At 41.7% G+C, this 21,225-nt stretch overlaps 1 protein-coding gene across 4 annotated transcripts in view; it reads right to left on the bottom strand.

The window, feature by feature from the left end:
• Window positions 1-2,349: 2,349 nt before the first annotated feature.
• The window catches only part of AGO4 (argonaute RISC component 4), a 37,570-nt gene continuing 18,694 nt past the window's right edge, over window positions 2,350-21,225 (bottom strand). For all 4 annotated transcript variants that reach the window (XM_056122742.1, XM_056122743.1, XM_056122745.1 and 1 more), the window contains 9 exons: window positions 21,011-21,139; window positions 20,645-20,778; window positions 19,066-19,250; window positions 17,498-17,657; window positions 16,250-16,565; window positions 15,977-16,111; window positions 10,010-10,111; window positions 9,566-9,765; window positions 2,350-6,273 (listed from right to left, as the gene is read on the bottom strand). In XM_056122742.1, the coding sequence (XP_055978717.1) occupies window positions 6,165-6,273; window positions 9,566-9,765; window positions 10,010-10,111; window positions 15,977-16,111; window positions 16,250-16,565; window positions 17,498-17,657; window positions 19,066-19,250; window positions 20,645-20,778; window positions 21,011-21,139 (1,470 nt within the window). In that variant the 3' untranslated portion in view covers window positions 2,350-6,164. The remainder of the gene's footprint in view (window positions 6,274-9,565; window positions 9,766-10,009; window positions 10,112-15,976; window positions 16,112-16,249; window positions 16,566-17,497; window positions 17,658-19,065; window positions 19,251-20,644; window positions 20,779-21,010; window positions 21,140-21,225) is intronic.

Genomic DNA, 21,225 nt, shown 5'->3' with positions numbered 1-21,225 from the left:
TGCGTAATGCCAGCGAGCACTACAGCTGAGCATTTAAGCACTGAGACATGAGGTATGACTCCTGGCATGGGGATTAGAGATGTCACTATAAAATGACTAGCAAAGGGACTGGGGAGATAACGCAAGGGTAAGGCACTTGCCTTGCACACAGTTGGTCCTGGTACAATCCTCAGAGCTGCATTAATTCCTCTGAGCACAGATTAGGAATAAGCCCTGAGCACTGCCAATTGTGGCCCCAAATCCCAAGAAAAAAATTTTTTAAATAAGTCAACATATTAATACTTGTATAAATAATAAAATTATATATAAAGAAGTTTTAAAATAATAAAAATAAATAAAATGACTAGTATAGAGCCAGGGATGTGGTATTGAGATAGAGTTAACTGTTTTGCATGTGTGAGACACTGGATTTAAGCCCCAGCACCACAAAAAATTAAAAAAAAACATAATGACTAGCATCTACAAGGAATTCACGTTATTCTTATTGCCTTTTAATCAACCCCATGCCATATTGGAATTAATCCTTTGAGGGCTTAAGTATTTGCTCTCTGTGTTTCTGCACCCAGGTATAACTTGGGATGTACTGGTTTCACAATAAATGTTTAATAAGGACAAACATGAAAAGAGGCATATAATGTTCACGGGGAAAATAATCACTTGTAGTGTAGTTATATGTATTATATGTATTACTTCTCATATAAACTGTAAATTCCCTGAGGATGAAGGCCATTTGTACAAAGCTCCCCATTATCCATTCCATGACTTAACAAATGAGCTTTGTTCATAAGGGCTTTTTTGTGTGTGGAAGTGTTGGATAATATTGAGTTGTCCTTGTTCCTCCCCCAGGGATCTTAAGGTTTATTGAGTCACTCTCACAACAGTGCCCAATTCCATCAAGAACTAATAATCCTATATTGCTTTTCTCTTTCATTTATGTCATTTGCATGGTTTATTTAACAAAGTCCTTTTTGTATAGACACAGGAAGACAGTTCATGCTATGCTTTGTAACATGGGAGTTAACTGACTCCAAAATAATATTTACTCCTGGGCATCCATATTTACTTGACTTAAACCTCAGCTGCTCTTATTTCCTAGCACTCTAAGAGCAGGGTCCTGATGAGGGACTGGATGGACCCAGGGAGAGCTGTGAGCTGTGAGTTACCGTGGCATCGAAATGGGCCAGGCCAGGCGCCATAACACTTAACTATAAGTCAAGAGCATGGTCATGGACAAACTCTGTCATGACCCAAAAAGAAATAACTCAATAAGGACCCTGCTGGGGTTAGAAAAGACTAATCTGACCTGAGGACTATGGTCTGGAATATATAGCGAGATGTCCCCAGGAAGAGTCAACCTTTAAGCTTAATATATCTCTTACTGTGTTCATACAAAATGACTAGAAATATTAAGGTAAGGTAAAGGTAAAGGCCCTCCCGTTGATCGTCGATTTGCTCGAGCGGGCCCAGTAACGTCTCCATTGGAGACTTTGTTGTTACTGTGTCTGGCATATCGAATACTCTCGGTAGCTTGCCGGGCTCTCCGAGAGGGGCGGAGGAATCGAACTCGGGTCGGCCATGTTGGCCGCTTGTAAGGCAAACGCCCTACCCGCTGTGCTATTACCTTTACTAGAAATATTATAAGAAGTAAATTTACTATGATTATTAAATGGATTAATGGAGTACTGAGGAAAGGAGAAATCATACACCCTGGATAAAATTCCGCCCTTGAGAAGGACAGGCCCATCTCCTATCCCTTGAGGGTAAGGCAAGCACCCTAACCTTTGTAATATCTCTCTGGCCCATGGTGAGAAAATTTAAAAGACAGGAGATTGGCTAGCACCCAATTGGATGAATTCTCCATTACTGGAGTAGCCAGTCTTATAAAGTATGTGACCAGGATGCGGTCCCTGAACCTTTTTTTGGGGAGGAGGGGAGCAGGGGTTTTGGCCCACCTAGCCGTGCTCACGAATTACTTCTGGTTTTGCACTCAGGAATTACTTCTGGCAGTGCTCAGGAGACCATATAGGATGCCGGAGATCCAACCTAGTCTGCTGCAGTGCAAGGCAAATGCCCTACCTGCTGCACTATTACTTGCTCCCCAGAACACCCTTTAAGGACTGAAGATATTTCTCAAAACATCACTTTAGATCTTCCCATTAAAAGCTATTCCCAGGACCCTAAAGAATCTTATAAAAGTTTCCATATATGAAAGATTTTGAGAAGCTCTTCTAAAATTCCTGGATGAGAATTTCTAAAAAATTGCAAGACTTAATAATTAAAAGCACATTCTTTCTCAAATTTTGGAAATTATTTTTAAAAAGTAACCATGTGTGTTGCCACTGCATTATACTCCATATTTATTAGACAATTGACAAGAAAAACAACTTTTGGCACACAAATGCCAATTTATTCTTTTTTTCTTTTTTTTTTTGACACATGAACACAAAATATCCCTGCAGGCCAAAAAATTTGTAAAATTTAAACAACCATCCTTTTATCTCAACATGGGAATACCACCCCTCCCTTAATAGTTTAGAAAGTACCTCGTATTGCTAGAGACATACATCCAGTTCAAATTTAATAAAATACATTTTTAAAACATTACAAGTCTAACAATATAGAAACAAAAATTACACCATTAGTCAAGTGAACAAATGCAAACATTTTCAGCCACTAGACACAGAAAGAGCATGAATATGTCAATAGCAAGGGACAAGGAAATGGTTGATCAGTAAGATCTTCCCTTTAATTTTATGAGGAAAAATCCTTGGAACTGAAGCAGTATTGATACAATGCCCTCAACCTCCACTTTCTTAAAATGAAAGCAGAGCTACCACTTTGCTATTGAGCAAGAGTCAGACAGCACATCCACAAAGGGTCACGAGGGCTGGAAAGAGAGAGTGAGCCTTGTGAAACAGTGAATTAATTACCTTTCCCATGAGGGCAGGTAGCTGAAGCAGGTAGATAAGCTCTGGTAAATAGGCTGGGCACCAGATCCTAAGGTACAGATCATATGGAATATGTCTGCTTGTAAATCATCACCTTTGGAAGCAGCAAATAGAATTTACAGTAAGAATTAACGTGTTCTGCCTGCCCAGACTGCTGGCTGCATGAAGCCATTACAAACCATTCAGAAGTCAACAGCTAACAACAGTAAAACATAATTGGTTCAAAGTTTGGGTCTTTGCCACTCTCTTCATAAGCCCCCAACTCTTATTCCCAAATTGTTACTCTTTCGCATTGCTACATTTAAATCTTTCACACCACATAACAGTGCCTAAACAGGCTGCATTTAAAAAAATCAAACAGCCAAAAACTACTTCTAGAGATGCACACCTCCCATTGATTGACACATGCATAACAATTCAGTCAGTCCCGAGTCAGGCCCAATTACATGAAAACTGCCCATTCAGTCTTGCTTGCAAGTGTATTGCTGTAACTCGGATTCTGCAGCAATTACCTCTTAAAATTCAACCCTCAGCAAGTTTTTTTCTAATAATCCTTGTTCTTCTGGATTTCTTTCTTTTCACTCTAAACGACAGCATTGCACCCTTAAAGGTGCTGTTTTCCTGCATTTAAAAAAAAAAAATAGGCCTCCCGGCATTTCCTCCACCACCACACTGATTCTCTCCAGTGTACTAGGACTGACTAAGTCATACGAACTGTACATAGTTCAAGGTCGAGCATATAGTCAACTGCAGGCAAGTGATCAGGGCTTTCTGGTACTCTGCCTCACTCTCTGCTCCATACAGGCAAGGAGAGGGTAAGAAGCGATGCTCCTTTGTGCTCTGTGCCTTATTCATAAACCAGAGGCACTCAAGTACAAGTGTGGGGCTTGCTGGCCAGCCAGCCAGCCAGCCAGCCAGCCACCAAGAATTCTTCATATCCTGGACCCCTGAGAGTCCTCCTGCTCCTAAAAAAGAAAAAAAAAGAAGAAGAAGAAGAAAAAAGGATCTGTGTCCTCCTCTTGGGTTCAGGGTGGCCATGCTGAAGGGCATTTTCTGTGCTCTCCCTGAACAAGTGTGAATAAAAGCAGCAGCCAGCCCCTCACCAACATGTCCTGATTTGTATTATCCAAGTGAGGTATTTGCCAAAAAAAAAAAAAAGGAAAATCTTAAAAATTAACATTGCCATTTCTTCACTCCTACCTATTTTGTGCCTCAATCACAGAGCTTGCTTTCACCCCCTATACGCAGAGAATAATGATATCTGCAGCCATCTTACTGAGCTATAGGACTCGATATACATTATAAAACCCTCAAGAGACCAGTTTCAGCAAACACTGGTGGCGCCGCTGATCAACAGCACGTGGAAATGTAAACTTCAATGTATTTACAAGCTTATTTAAAAGACTGAAGAAAAACAATGTTTTATATTGCTGGGATTTTGAGAAGGCTAGTTGAAGAGATTTGGACTGGCTAATGAGTATATGCAAGCACCCTTCACCACCAGATCCAGTGTTCCCCTACCAGTGGTTTCCAGACAGAGGCGGCAAAGTCATTTACCGCTCTGCGTCTGCGTCTTCCCCAGCACCTTCCTCAGTCCTATGGAGTGTGGCTTCTCTGGGATTTTTCTGCCCCTTTCTTAGCTCTCACTCCTGAGGATCTAGGCTAGTGAACCACAAGTCAGTAAAACTGGGGCTGGGAAACACTGGCTGGAACTACCAAGATTCTATGTAACTGCTGTCCATTCACAAAGTATTATCTACACTAAATACAAAATACATTTCCCCTTACATTTCAGCTGATGCTTGCTTCAGATCAACCTCCTTTGTTTGGATAAGAAAGGAATCCTGTCTCCTTATGAAGAGGATTCAGAATCTTTTAAAGAGAAATTAATCTTTTCTTGCAGTTTTAATTTTATAAAAGGAAGGAAACCCCACTAAGTACATTTCATAGAGAAGGGGAAGAAAAAATGTACACTGCAAGTAATTCTGTGGGTAACCTTGATCCCCAGGCAAAGAAGTTTTAAATGCTGGTACATTTTTGCAAGTTGCAGCATCACTCAATGTACCTTAAGGATCGGCAAAGCCCATCCAATTGCATCCTGGTTCTAGCTTATTTTAAAACAAAATGACAGGACACCAATTGTGACTATAAAACAGATAAAAATAATTCTTTTAAAAAGCATGGAAATATATGTCTTATCTGACCAGTATCAGAAATTGCCAGATTATGATCAATAAGAAAGAGCTGATAAAATCATACCAAAATCTCATCTAGAAAACTACATTGTTGGGGAGGAAGAGATGGGACCTTAAAAAATGTTTATTGCCAACGTTAATTTTCTATGAGAAAAGTTTAAAAGTCATTTAGATCTAACAAACCACACAGCAGCATAAAATGGGCACTTTTGAAAACTTTGAAAAATACTAAAAGCTAATATTTTTTTCTCAAAGTGGGGGAAGTATGAGTGCTTTTTGCCATGGCAGTGTTACCGGCCACCATGATATGCATTACATCTGCTTGTGTTACACATTCACAGAAGTCAACCAAATAACAGAACTGCCCATATGAATCTACAGCCAAATACAGTGTGATTGCCTGGCAGCCTGACTTGCACTAGCACAAGTCTGTAGTCAGTTATAAGATAAAGTAGTAAAACTAATAAAACTCTGTAAAAATTTAAAAAAATTAATGCTCGTTAAAGGCATTTACAGTGGCAGAGTCAGAAATCTCCATTAAAAAGTCTGTGTACCCACACAATTAAATAGTTACGCTGAACTGAAGTAAATTGTTTGGTTTTTCTCTCCCACTTACGCATATACCCCACAAAATGAATACAGAAAAAAGGAATAATCTTCTTTTATAAGACTAGAGGGATGCGGTGAACACCACAGCTAGCAAAATATTCCATAGAAACCTTTCTTGTAAAGTCCTTTAGACAGTTCAGGCTGATCAGCCTTTGTATGATGAGGTAAAAATTCAGTCCAGTGCATCAGAAAAGACAATCTATGAGTATCTATTACTTTTTCTTTTTTTTTAAATGGCTCGATTTTGTTGATGCATTAGACAGTGCTATGAAGAATAGAATCAGTGCAACTATTCCAAGCTGCTGGTAGAAGACCACCTGAAGTCAACTTGGCTCTCTAGAGGCGGTAGGCATTTGAAACATTATGAGGCTGAATGGGGTGCCAAGCTGGTTGAGTTCTTTTTCTGACACTCTCAGGCAAAATACATTGTGTGCTGGGTATCATGGTGGATCTGCACAGCCTTCGCCAAGGCCTGAGGATCTCGGCCATTGCTCTGTCCTGACACATGACTGCCTTCAGCACTGTAAAGAGAATAAACAAACAAATGACAACAACAGGTGTAACATAAGACCACTTCTAACTTAACATGTTTCAAATACCATCAACAGAAGTATACTCAAGATCTTAGGATCAATTCATAGCTTCTGGGTTTTGTTTTTCTGCCACCAGGGCCACACCTGGCTGTAGTTGGGGCCATTGGGACTATACCAAAAGTGCTAGGCAGGGTGGGGGTGCTGGAGAACAATGCAGTGCCAGGGATCAAACTCAGGACTCCAAGCAAGTAAGGTATGCGTTTCAGTCCAGCAAGTTAGCTCCCTGCCCCCAAGTCACAGTTTCTTAAATAATTTGTTGTGTTTCTCTAAATAACTGGCTGTCCAAATGAAAAATACAATAGAACTTATTAATGGGGTGTGGAATAATTTTCAGAATAATGTCTGCAAAGATCCAAATTCTTTATAGTTCATAGATAAGAACATGCCTGTTATGACCAATTAATGCCTACTTGTTCTCGAGACTTCCATCAAATGTCATTTTCCCCAAAGAAATCCCTTACCTCCAGAGTCTAGGTAAAACCACCAGGAACATACTTTCACAGAATCCCCTACTTTTCTTTTCCATTGGAAAAACACACAATTGAAATTATTCATTGAATGATTATTGATTTCTTCATTGTGATATAGACAAAAAAAATCAACTATTTTGTCTATATTTCCACTGAATCGATAGTACCTGGTATATATTATGGTCTCAAAGACCCTTTGTTGAAGGAAGGAATAAATGTATATTCCTAGCGGAGTGCTGAAACAAAGTAGATTATCAGCAAATGTTCCTGTGCCATCAATTTCTTCCTGTCTTTCTCTCTCACTAGTTCTATGATGTAGGCTAGTTTCAACTGTTCTGAATATTGGTCTTTTAGGAAAATAGCAACTTCTGAACAACCTTTCAGGGTACCATGTGATATCTGTTAAACTATAATCATCATCCTTCTTCAGACTTATCTGTGTAACTTATCATTATCATTATTATTATAATTGGGTTTGGGTAATACCAGGGCTCACTTCTTGCTCTAGACTGAGGGACAACTCCTGGAGGGTTCAGGAAACATATATGGTGCTGGAGATTGGACCCAGGTGGGCTATGTGCAAGGCAAGAGCCCTACCTGCTATGTCATCTCTCCAATCCTCCATCCATACTATTTATTTTGGTATCATTAGAATCTTTTCTTTTGGAGGCAGGGGTTGACACTGGCTGTGCTTAGGGGTTACTCCTGGCTTTGCACTCAGGGGTCACTTCTGGCAGGACTCAGGGAGCCAGATGAGGCGCCAGGAATTGAACCCAGCCTGGCCATGTGCAAATTGCCCTACCCTGCTATACTTTCTCTCTGGCCCCTCTCATCAAGATCTTAAGTCACCTTTATTTTATTCACTTCTTTGCAACTCTTGTTTGTTTGTTTGTAGGGGGAGGGAATGCACACTGCACTTCAGGGCCTACTCCTGGCTCTATATTCAGAGAGTACTCCTGGCAGTTTCAGGAGACCACATGGGGTTCTGGGGATCAAACTAGGGTTGGCCACCTGCAAGGCAAGTGCCTGATCCACTGTACTATTGCTCTGACCTCTTTGCTATACTTCTTCTTCTTGTTCTTCTTCTTTTTTTTTTTTTTTGGCTTTTTGGGTCACACGCAGTGATACTCAGGGGCTACTCCTGGCTCTGCACTGAGGAATAACTCCTGGTGGTGCTCGGGAGATCATTTGGGAAACTGGAAATCAAACTTGGGTCGGCTGCATGCAAGGTAAAAGCCCTCCCCACTGGACTATCACTCTGGCCCCTATGCTATTCTTAACCAATGTATTCCAAGAATAGCTTTTGCAAAGGCAATCTTACTCTAAACATACTTTTCCATCTGCATGCCTATTGTTCCCTTTGGCTCCAGCCAAAGAAAACTTGCTATTGCCTAAACATGCCGTTTGCTTTCTCGTCTTTGTGTCCATTGTTCCCTCTATCTAGAAAATCCTTTTATTTTCCTCATGGTGCCAAATCCTACTCACCCACCTATGAAATCTTCTCTAACAGCCTTTTCTCAGATGTCCCATTATACTTTCATCTACAGTGCTTTGGGCGGATTGTTAGCTCTGTGTTTTCTATACAGTCTCCCATACTGATACATAAATTCCCAAGAAACATGTCTTCCTCATTTTAGTATTTTTAGAATCATGTTTGTTTGTTTGCTTGTTTGCAGCACTGGGGACTGAGCCCTCTTCACATATGTGAGTCCTCTTCACACATGTGAGTCATGCACTCTACCACTGAGGACATTCCCAAGCTGCTCAGTATTTTTGGCACCTAGCACAATGTCAGGCTTATAGTCAATACCTAATAAATGTGTTGGCCCAATGAATGTATGTTAAAGAAAAAAAGATACAAAGCCATGGCTGGGCATTTTCCATAATAGCGTATTTTCAACCCTTACAGAAATAAACTTGCAGTGGAATGTCTACTATTTTGCAGTTGAATCCAGACTTGGGGAAGAGCCCAGAAACTGCTACACTTCACAGATGGTCATTTGGAAGAGAATATTGATGCAGATAACTTGTTTAGTTACTTAATAGCAGCTTAGCCAGAGGTCAAAATGTCCAGTTCTCTTGAAATCCCTATTTGGGAATGAGAATGATCTGGTCCCTGTTCCTTTCTCCTCCCACAATTGTCAGTCGTCAGACTGTAGTGAAAGCAAAGTGGTAAGTCCAGTCTATCCCTTGCATGAAATGGAATCCACAGGACTATGCCTGCTCTACGGTATCAGGTAACTGTGCCAGTTTTGGCTTTTTTTTTCTTTTTGGGTCACACCCAGAGATGCACAGGAGTTACTCCTGGCTCTTCCCTCAGGAATTACTCCTGGCGGTACCAGGGGGACCATATGGGATGCTGAGAATCAAACTCGGGTCAGTCGCGTGCAAGGCAAACACCCTACCCACTGTGCTATCGCTCCAGCCCTCAGTTTTGGCATTTTGGCCAAAATGACCTAAGCAGAAATAAAGATGCATTTGGCTCTATGGGGAAACCACAAGCCACTTCAAATTAGACTCCTCTTCTTGGGTGGATTTTAGTCACATCAAACAAGTATGAACAAGCCTGAGTGCTTGTTGAACCAAAAATTGCATTACAAGCTCTCAAAGACACATGCAATTTCGTGCACTCTTTTGAATTTAAACCCTAAAAGAAGTTTAACACTTTCCAAAACCAAAAGTTTCCGATAGAAGTTTGTTATTTTATTTTAATATGCTAACATAGATTTTACTGTGCATAAGACACATACCTGTCATGATCTTTATCCACTAGATGATATCTTGCTCTGAATGCTACAAGTCGGGCATAATATGCAGGGGCTGGAATAGAGACTGAGCGTGTGCACCGCACATAGGTGTGGCACAGTTGGTAAGTTAATAGCTGGAGCTCATCTGCAGTGAAGCAGTTATCATCCCACAGGACCTGGTAATGCGAAGGACGGCTGGTTCCCTGATGAGAGAGTTTTAGGATTAATGTATTTTGACATGAGTTGACAACCTGATGGAATCACTGGCACCTATTCCTTAAACTCAGAAGTCCTCCTGCCTAGCACCCCTACAAGCAGATACCTAGACAAACAACAGTTCTAAGACACAAGAATTAACCAGTTTCTTAACAAACCTATTCAGGCTAGTTTCTGAATTTGCAAACATTTCCCTATCTAATAAAAGATCTAGACCAGCTTCCAAATTACCTGAATTCCTGCATGACTACAGAGGTAAAAGTCAAACTCAGATGGATGTGTGATGGTGCTATCCACAGTAGTGCCTGCTGGGACGTTGCCACTTTTCCCCACCTACAAAAGCCAAAATCATGTAATTAGTCATCAAAGCATCAAACTGAGCTCAGGCTAATTTTTTCCCCTTTTGTCTTAATTGGTAACAAGTTAGTAAACTTCCTTAAAGTCTTAAAAATCCGTTTAAGACATTAAATTTTCTGCAGATTTCCTTTAGCCCAATCACTTCATCCTTTAAGTATTTCTTTTAACAAGTATATTCCATGGTTTTTCTAGGAGAATCCAGAAAAAAATATTATGCAGGTGAATCACACCTAGTGGTGCTTAGGGGCTACTCCTGGCTCAGAGCTCTACTGGCCTTGCTTGGGGGCCATTTAGTGGTGGAAACTGAACCTGGGATTCCTGCATGCAAGAATGTGCTACAGACCTTGCAACCACCTCCCTCATCCAGTAAAAAGAATGATTTTTACCTATGGCTTTGTACTGCAATTAATGCCATCTATTTACAGATTATATATTTATATGTTCACTCAGTTGAAATAGGGGGAAGATATTTAAGATACATACATATATATGCACGTATATGTATGATATATACATACACATACATGTATGTGAAATTATATATACATATACTCACACACATATATATACACATATATATGTGTATGTGTGTGTATATATATATATATATATATATATATGATTCCAGAAGGGAGAAAATCCACTTTATTCTTTATATTCAATAAAGGTTAGATAAGAAATCCTGGAACTGCTTCACCAGGTTCAATAGCACTAATACTTTCAAAGGGTCAATAAAATAAATCATTGGAAAATGCTGTACTACAAAAATACACCAAAATGGGAATTAGCAAAACCAATGTTATAGTTCTAAGCCTTACCTTGCACTATTTCAGTGGGTAGGGCTTTTGCCTTGCACACGGCTGACCCAGGTTCAATTCCCAGCATAACATATGGTTTCCTAAGCACTGCCAGGAGTAATTCCTGAGTGCAAAGCAGGAGTAATCCCTGAGCATAACTGGGTATGACCCAAACAGAAAACAAACAAACAAAAAAAGAGGGTGATGGAGTTTCGAGCACTTCCCCAGTGGGGGATATGGGAATATTTCTGAGCAGTGAAGTGGAAGGATAAGATCTGCTGAGAAGCTAGCCCTGACAGCAGGTGGAAAAGGAATGAAGACAGGGCACTTGCTAATGCTTAGGGCAGAAAGCACACATAAGAGGAAGAAGTAGGCAAATAGTTTTTTGGTGGAACAGAGGACTATTTGACCAACTGGATATGAGGGTGCTAGGCAAGGGGAAGAGTTTAAAGATAACCCCGGAGTTTCTTACTTGGCTGATGTGTTAGACGCCAATGCCAAGCACCAAAAGAAAAGGAAGGTTGGGGGAGGAATAGGTTTTGGATGAGGATAAAACAATAAGGAGAAGGTTTGGACATGTTTTGCTTGAAATGCCTGTAGAAGATTGTCACACCGTGCCAAATATCTCCATGCTCCTCCCTAAGGGTAGCGTTTACATCCCCACCCAATTAACTCAGGAGTAGCCACATAACATAGCTTGGGCTGATAGAACGTGGCCTGAAACATGTTACTTCTGGGCAGAGGCTTTAAGCCAGTTTAGGCTTGTTGTGTATCTTTTCCCGGGCTCTGGTAGAATGTCTTAGCAAAATAACCCCTTCCACTCTCCCCACCCAAGGCTGCTCTGTGAGTTCGGATTCAAATGGAGGACAGCAGGGTCACAGCTGCTGAAGAGCTATAACAAATGTGGAATGTGAGCAAAAAGTTAAATCTTTGTAAGCCACCAAGACTTTAGAGCTGCTTGTTACCATGGCCCAGGCCTTTCCTCTCTTGGCCAATAAAAGGTCTGCAGAGCATCTAATTAATATATTTTAACTGGAAACACAAATCAGGAGCTACATAGAAAAGCCTGGGGCTGGAAATACAGGTTTACTATGAGCAAATAAGTGAATCCAGAAAAATGGGTGAGATTAAAGTCAGTTGAAATTGAGAAAGAGATTGGGAAAAGCAGGAAATGCTTAGGGAAACATCGGTGTTTATTGGTCCAGAGGAGGAAGAGGTCTAAGGAAAACCTGATAACAGAGGTGAGTAGTAAGCCTGGAAATCACGTAACTCTTTTTTTTTTTTTTTCTTTTTTGGGTCACACCCGGCAATGCTCAGGGGACCATATGGGATGCTGGGATTCGAACCTGGGTCGGCAACATGCAAGGCAAACGCCCTACCCGCTGTGCTATCGCTCCAGCTCCCAATCACGTAACTCTTTTTTTTTGGTTTTTGGGTCACACCCGGCGATGCTCAGGGGTCACTCCTGGTTCTGCACTCGGGAATTACTCCTGGCGGTGCTCAGGGGACCATATGAGATGCTGGGAATCGAACCTGGGTTGACTGCGTGCAAGGCAAACGCCCTACCCACTGTGCTATCACTCCAGCCCTGCAATCACGTAACTCTTAAGTGCTGAAATCTGACAAGATATGACTAGATTTGAAAAGTCACTCTGAGAACCACTTTACTAAACCGAAGTCAGGCTACAAAGAACTAATACATGACATGAGAAGATAGAGAGAATAGTCAAGGAATTTTTCCCTAAGAGTCTGGCCATGAAAGGACTGAAAAATAAAGCAGCAGGAATGTTTATTGGGCAACTGAATGAGAGCTCGGGAATTTGAGAGAGCAATGGAGACAAAAGGTGACAGAACGGGTGAGAGCCAGTTTTGAGGAGATTATGGGTAATATATTTTGTTTGTTCTTGGGGCCACACCCAGTGGTTCTGTGCTGGGGTGACTCCTGGCATTGCTTGAGGACCTTGTAATTCTGGGGACTGAATCCAAGGCCTCTAGCATGCAAAGCATCCAGTCCAAAAATGGGTAATTTTTGGATATTTTTTGTGTTTGCTTTGGGGTCACACCCAACAGTTTTAAGCGCTTACTACTAATTCACACTCCCTATCACTACCGCTATTGGTAGGGCTTAGGAGACCATATGGAGTACCAGATATTGAACTTGGTTTGGCCGCCTGCAAGGCAAGTGCCCTCCCCATTGTACTATCGCTCCAGCCACAATGGTTAATTTTTGAAGTGAGGCTCCAGAGAAGGCAGAAGGAATGGGAATAAAAGCATAAAGGGGAAAGAAAGCACAGATGGAAAGATTAACTTCTGAGATTTGAGGAAGAAAATAAGAAAAATAAGATTTAACTAGAATTGAAACTACAGTCAAGGGAGCCAGAAAAATGCCTAGATTTTGTTTTCTGAGAGGGAAAAGTGTGTAAAAGTTTAGAACACATACTATGGAACACAGAGGTGGAAAATATCACAGTATTAGGGCTGGAGAAATAACTCAAAAGGGTAAGCCCGTGCTTTTCATGTTGGGAGGCCCAGGTTCGATCATCAGGTCCCCACCATGTTTGGTTTGAACATCTCCCCTCCAATTCCCCATCCACCCCACCCCCCGCACCAAGAAAAAAAACCACAGCATTAGAGGTTTGGTAAAAATTTGCATTTGTAAATTTATGATCTGGTTTATTATATGATAGGGAGCATCACCCAGCTGTGCTCAGGGATTACTTCTGGCTATGTGTTAGGGATCATTCTTCACAGGGCGCTGGGGATTGAATCTGTAAGGCTTACCTTACCTGTTTTACTATTTCTCTGGCACAGCAATTTTTATTTTCTTTTTTATTATTTTTTCCTTTCTGGGTCACACCCAGCAATGATCGGGGGTTACTCCTGGCTTTGCACTCAGAAATTACTCCTGGCAGTGCTCAGGGGATCATATGGGATGCCGGGAATCAAACCCATGTCGGCCGCATGCAAGGCAAATGCCCTACCCACTGTGCTATCGCTCTGGCCCCAAGCAATTTTTATTTTAATGAAGTTTTCTATGAGTCTGAGAGTAGAAGCAAAGATAATAGGAAAGTGGAATAATACAGAATATACAGAATAGAGATTGGCAAAAGGCATGTTTAGAGAATGAAAGACTTTCGTAATCTAACCTGGACCACCCTAGTAAGTGGAACCAGCACCTCATGGGTCCCATGCACTACCAGGAATGATCTTGGCAAAATAGCCAATTTATCTTGAAGGTTTAGGTGTGAAAGTGTTAAAAAGCAAAGTGATGACAAAGCTTCAGGTTCTAGAAAGGTAACCCAGGTCCTAAAGCTACTGGGTCAGCACAGTGACAGAGAGATGGAGAGATTATGCAGCCAAGGAGGGAATGACAAAACGTTTTCTTTCCAGAGTTTGGGCAAGAGTTGAGAGAATTTGTATTAACAAAACTAAGAAGGATGTTTACTTAGTGCTTAGGCAATTTTAGAAGACAACATTTGAATCTGTGTTGAATGGAAAACCTGGAATCCAAAGGTTAAAAACTTGAGCTCTCTAATATTTCAGAAAAAAGAAAGAGCTCAGTCTTGGAGCAGAGACAAAAACTAAGAGTGTACTAGAAAATAATCAGAGTCATCCGCAAGGTTACAGGACTGGGCAACTGAAAGAACTAGTCTCCAAGGAGATGGATTAGGGAGGGCTTGGAAAGATGAATCAATGTCATAAAAAAATCATGGCAGCAAAGTCATCAATATTATGTACCTACAACTTGCCGAGTTTATATGCAAATATCAGGTTATAACTCGATAATATAAAAAGCCTTTTCTGTGGGTTGTACACCAAATTAACATTCATTTATTAATCTGATACCCATAATCTCCCTATGAGGCAGGTATTGTTCTTATTACATTTTACAGTCGAAATCATTACGGTTGAGAGAAGCATATTGCCCACGTTAGTAAGATCACAGGCATTCAAAGTTCCTCAGCAAGAATTCCCTGCACAGTGATCGAGAGAGAGCTCTTTTGGGTGGAACATGTGCAGTGTTCCTGGACCCTGATAGGTGGTTCAGGTTAGATCTCCAGAACCCCATGGGTCCCATGTACTATCAGAAATGATAAATCTATTGAGCACAATGCTGGGAGTAGCCCCTGCCACACTGCGAGGTGTGGCAAAAAACAAAAAACCAAAAACTCCCAAAATATCCTTTGTAAGAGCCCAAGGATAATACAGCAGGTAACTGCCTGCACAAAGCTGACTTTTTCGTTCCTGGAACCACATATAGTCCCCCCCTGAGTAGAGAGCAAGGAACATGCCCTGAGCATAGCTAAGTGTGGCCCACCTCCCAACCCACTGACGCAAAATTATCTGGAAATCAAATTCTTCTTTATACTCTAGAAGTGCCTTGGGAACAGCACAGCGGTAGTGTGTTTGCCTTGCAAGCTGCTGGCCCAGCCGAGCTGGGTTCAATTCCTCTGCCCTTCTCAAAAAGCCTAGCAAGCAACAAACAGATATACTTTCAAATAGCATATTTGAAAGTATATGTTTGTTATACTTTTGTAAGCATAACAGTCCTCCTTTTGTAAGTTATCAGTAACAGCATTATATACCAGGCATGTTTCTGATTTCCACTCTAAAAATTCTAGAAACAAGTATTTCAATCAACAAGAGAATAGTTAGTCTTGACTCCTACATCATTCAGAATCCATCATCTAGGTAAAAACTGAAGTTAGTAGCATAGCGGGTAGGGCATCTGCCTTGCACGCAGCCAACATGGCCGACCCGAGTTCGATTCCTCCGCCCCTCTCGGAGAGCCTGGCAAGCTACCGAGAGTATTCGATATGCCAGACACAGTAACAACAAAGTCTCCAATGGAGACGTTACTGGGCCCGCTCGAGCAAATCGATGATCAACGGGAGGGCCTTTACTTACTTACTTTACTTAGTATTTTTATTATTATTTAATAATTATTAGGCCCCGTGTGCCTCTAAGGGGAAAATAAATGGATGCTCATTCAAAACCACATTTGCTTGTGTCAGACAATAAAGCATTCCCTATGTTTTCTTACCCTTTCTGTTTTGTCTGCACAGAAGAGTCGTGTGTGATGTCTTTTCTGTACCACAATATAGGTTATTCCTGGCCGGTAATCTTCTTCCAAGCTAATGCATGCCTTTCGGATTGCTATTAGTTCTGGCCAAGCTACCTATGAGTTAGAAATAAAATGATGCTAAATTGAGAACTCGCCTAGTATCTCTCAGATCTGATTTACCCAGGGTGACATGAAAGAAAGACACTCCTTCCGATAGAAGCCTTTAGAGCAACGAGAAGAAAATGGGAGTACCTGTTTCATTTGTCCCTCCGATACTCCTCCACGGTAATAGATGATCCGCGTGGGTTTGAAACGTGTAGATTTATAGAACTGGATCAGCAACTCTCGAACCATGTTAGTAAGGTCCTGGATTACCTCCTGGCTATAGAGAAGCTCCTGGGAAATCTCTTGGCGGGAGGTCTGCACTCGAACAGTGGCACAGTACCGGCTGGGGTGGCCATCCATACTGCCAACCACAGCAGCAATGGAGGGTTTCTTCCCATCGCCTGCTGGAGGGTGTGTGACATCCGCGCCCAGAAAGATGACAGGCTGCTGGAACACTGAGGGCCTGCTCGGATTGAAAAAGATATTGCCATTGAGAAATACAGATGAACATATCTGAGTTTAGCAAATTCACCAGATACAAATACAGTTTTACAGAGGGACTAGACTTGGTCTTGCTAAGTATCTGTGAAATCCAAAACAGTAAATCCAAATCAGCTGAAGAAATAAACGTGGTACTTTGATTATGGCAGAAATGGAAGGGGAGAATTCTTTTAAAAGAATCTGAACACAAATTTAATCCTATGTGTGTAAAGGGAAAGTTTTCCTTAAACAGGCTCTCAGGATCCTGGAAATTCAACAGAAAAAAACTAACTTAACATATGCAGTGCTAAGGTCTGACAGCCCCTACATCTTAACTTGAACAGTGATTACATGAGCGAAGAAAAAAGTAAGAGTGATGCATATTTGAGATTTGTGAGCTTTACCCAAAGTATGTAAATTAAATATTTGTTTTTTGGGTCACATGGGGCTGTACTCAGGGCTTTTCTCTTGGCCCTGTGCTCAGTGCTTCTGGCAGTGCTCTAGGGAGAATATGGGGTACTGGGAATTGAACCCAAATCAATGAGTGCAGGGAAAACATTCAACTCACTGTGCTACCTCTTTGGCTCTGTAAAATAAATCTCAACTTTAAAAAGTGGGAGGTCAGGGATGGAAGCTAGTGGTAGAGCACATGCGTTGTGTGTATAAATCCCTTAACTGGATCCCAAATACCTATATAAATAAATAAAAAAGAAAAAAAATCGAGTTCAGGGGTCAGAGAGATAGTGCAATGGGCTGTACACAGGCTTCACATGCCAGAGACCTGGGTTCAACCACAGTACCACGTAGTTCCTCAATCACTGCTGGGAGCAAGCTCGGAGGCCAGGGCCAAGAATAATAGCTGAGCAATATCAGACGCGGGCTCTCCCAATAAAACACAGGAGTTCAGACTCTTACCTTTGATGAGGTACAAGCACATTGTTGATTCCTCCAAGCTTTGCATTTATCTTCAGGCAAAGGTTGGAAAGGGTTTGGGGTGAGGTCTTCACAACATTTTTCACCTGGACACACTGTGTGGCCATTCCCAGGAGGGTATCTCCAACTCGTTTCACCTCCGCTACAAAAATCAATTAATGAATTTTAAAATGTTTCTAATGTTCTAATTTCTAAGAGAAGAGCTTCTTCTAAGAGAAGAAATCCTACAGGTTGACATTGCTAGACTGCCTACAATAGAGTCCACTGCGCTAGGTACTTGCCACAATTGAATCTTTTCTCTTTTGAACTTCAGGACAATATGTTTTTGTTTGGAGGCCACACCTAGCAGTTCTGGGGTATACTCCCAATGAGATGCTCCCATGGCGGGGTGACTCCTTGGCATGTTCGGGGGAGCATGGCAGGGTCACTGCCTGGAGTGTTACCAGATTTCAGTTTTGAGATGTCACATACCAAACATGCATTCTACACTTGTGAGTCATCTCCCAGGCCACACATTAAAAAAAAAATTAAATTGATCTAAATTTGGAGTGGGGCATGTTAGGGCCACACTCAGAGGAATTCAGGGTTTACTCCTCGCTTTGCACTCAGAAATTATTCCTGGCAGGCTCCAGGGACCATATGGGGTACTGGGGATCGAACCCAAGTTGATGGCATGCAAGGCAAATGCCCTGCCTGCTGTACTATGGTTTGAGCCCCAAACCAGTTTCTTTACTCCTTCATGCTGCTGCCACCATTCAATCCTGGAGGTTCCTCTGCCACAGAAGTGGTCTGACAAAGGAATCAGCCTCCTTTGCTCTCCTCCTTCTAGTACACACGCCAAACCCTGGAATGTTACGATATTTTGTTCACCCCCACCCCATTTAAGCATTAAAGATAAGGAGAAGATAATAAAAGAAGCAAATTTACAGAAAACTTAAAATATTTTATAAAGTTCAAAAGGCTGCTCTGTAGTTCCAAATCCTTTATTTGCAAGATAGTCAAAAGAATTTTACATCATTCTTCTCATAAAAGATACAAACTAAATACCTCCTTCCCTGATAGGGGTAGGCTTCTCAGTTTTCCCCCAATCTGACATTTGTGAGTCCTTTTTACCAAACACTCCAGCCCTCCCTAGTTCGGGGGCTATAGAAGAGTTTTTCATGCCCAAATCCTCCTTCTCCCTGCATTTCTAGTCCCGGTCCTGACTCCCACTTCCTCCAGACAGCTAGGGAAGAATCAGGTAGCCTGCTGTGCTCTTGAAACTGAAGATATCCGGAGCCATTCAGAGCTCTTATTTCTCTCTACTACAAGACAGCAACATTCCCAATGGCTATTGCTCTGCCAACCTGGGTCTCAGAGTGGATATGGTCAGATGACAAGGATCAGAGGCTGAAATCTACCCTTAGCAGATAGGTAGCAGGAGCAAGACTAACCTTTGTTGCTTCGAGCCAGAGAGCTTGGGGTTGTCTGTGATATCTGTATAACTTACCCTGACTGCTACACCTACTACTTTGAAATCATCCCTCATTCAACATTAAAAGTGTCCATACCATATACCGGTGTCTTTCCAGGCAAGATAACCACGATTAACTGTAGGCCCACGTATGTCATTTTCAGATGTTTAAACATGGGCTCCACGCTGTCTGCACCTTGTGCATACTTGCAGAAACATGGTTGACCTTGGATAGGCATGCCTGCATCCTTAGAGATTTTACGAAGCTGGTCAGTAAAACTCCTGTTAAAACAAAACCAATTGCAAGTGCTTTTATTTCACCTATGTTCTTAGCATTTACTTCCCTCCAAGATACTGTTTTTAGTTCTGCAAATTCTTACCCAAAATTTGAAACCAATAAAAACTCATCTTTAACTAGCTGTCAAAAAACTGACTGCTGTCTAGCTGCAAAGTACAATGCAGAACAACATATATTATTAAGCCATCAGATTATCATTTTTAATTTTTTAATAGCTATGCCTCAGCCAGGCCCCAGGGACTAGAAAAGCATTCCCATCCAAAGATTATTTTTAATCATTCAGGTTATTAATTCAGAGCTGAAGAAAAAGCAATGTCAAAATTTCAGATAACAAAGCCTATTATAAGAACAGTTAGGAGAGTGTTTAATAGGGAACATGGAAACACTGACACAAAATCAGTATGTTTAGGATTACATGCAAATTGGTAACAGATCTTGTTTGTGTACATATATATGTATATATACATATATACGTAGTCCCACAGAACCCAGGTAATGGGTTTTTGTGACTCTGGGCTCAACAGGACCCAGGAGCAGAGATCCTCTGCCTGCTTCCCCCAGTCTCCCATGACCCACGGGTCACACCCATAAGACACCTTCTGCCTGCACCAGAGGGTCTCCTCATCGGTCACCCTCCAGAACCCATGGCTGCTCTTCCTGGAAGGGAGCATAAAAATGAGGCCCCCATAACCATGCCACCGGACTCCGTGCCAGGCTGTTTTCACTTGGAGCGCCCCAGAGGGGCGGGTGAGAGTCCTCCCTGCCCCAAGGGACCCAACTCCGGCAGCCAACCTCCACTACCGAATCACCATCACGCTCCAGGCCACTTTCCACACGCTCAGGCAGAGCCTCACATACGTGTGAACATATTCCTGGACCGCCCAGCTGCGAAAGCGGCCACATGACACATCATAAGACACTCCGTACCGATTTTCCATAATTACCACACCATATTTGATGGGGTTCAGACAGCAGACAACAAATCATAGAGGGAAATATATCTATATGCCTCTTGGAGAGCCCAGCAAGCTACCGAAAGTATCACACACACACACACACACACACACACACACACACACACACACGGCAGAGCCTGGCAAGCTACCCGTGGCATATTCGATATGTCAAAAACAGTAACAATAAAGGGTCTTATTCCCCTGACCGTGAAAGAGCCTCCAATATGGCACCATTAGGAAGGACGAGTAAGAAGAGGCTGCTAAAATCTCAGGGCTGGGACGAAACACTCTTTCTTTTAGTTGGATGATATCACCATAGGAATCAGGGGTTTAGTGCCAGAGCTCACAGTAAATTCATATAAAGTCAGTATTTTTTACATCTGGAAGGGCTAGAACCAAGCTGAAAATATAAAGATACTCACTTAAGTAAATCTTCTCTACATTGTTTCTGAGGTGCAAAACAAGCAACTGCCCAGACTTTAATTTCAATGCCAGCATAAAACTGCTTTCCTCGCATGTCCCAGACACCCTGGTTGGGAGTGGCTACTGTTTTATTCTTTAAAAGAAAAAAAAAATAAGGAAACAAAAGTAAAGAGAAAAGATATTACAAGCTATGATCATTTAAAAGTCGATGAGGGACTAAACAAAACTATGTGGTATTAGTCAAAAGACGAAAAAGCAATAATAAGCAAAATTATGGGTAAATTCAGCGCCATAGTGGGAAAACCCTGGATTATTTGTTTGACTGGTTGTTTAAAGCAGTTTGCCGAAGAACATAAAATGCTTACCCGGCCTCCATATTGCAGCATTGGAGCAGGAAGTACCCTGCCTGTGAGCTCTGTCATTTCATTGTGCACAACGATACCAAATTCTTTAAGGTATGGATCAGGTCCACCCACCATGCTGTTACTCTTCACCTAAAGAACAGGAAAGCCTGCATATATAAAAACCAAAGAGTAACTGTGTCCCATTTGGAGTTTTCTATTATTGTGCTTCCCCCGCC

This window comes from Sorex fumeus, unplaced genomic scaffold (genome assembly GCF_029834395.1).
Source record: "Sorex fumeus unplaced genomic scaffold, SorFum_2.1 ptg000047l, whole genome shotgun sequence".
NCBI lineage: Eukaryota > Metazoa > Chordata > Mammalia > Eulipotyphla > Soricidae > Sorex > Sorex fumeus.
The sequence above is the reverse complement of the archived record's forward strand: the minus strand, read 5'-3'. Positions and strand labels throughout refer to the sequence as shown.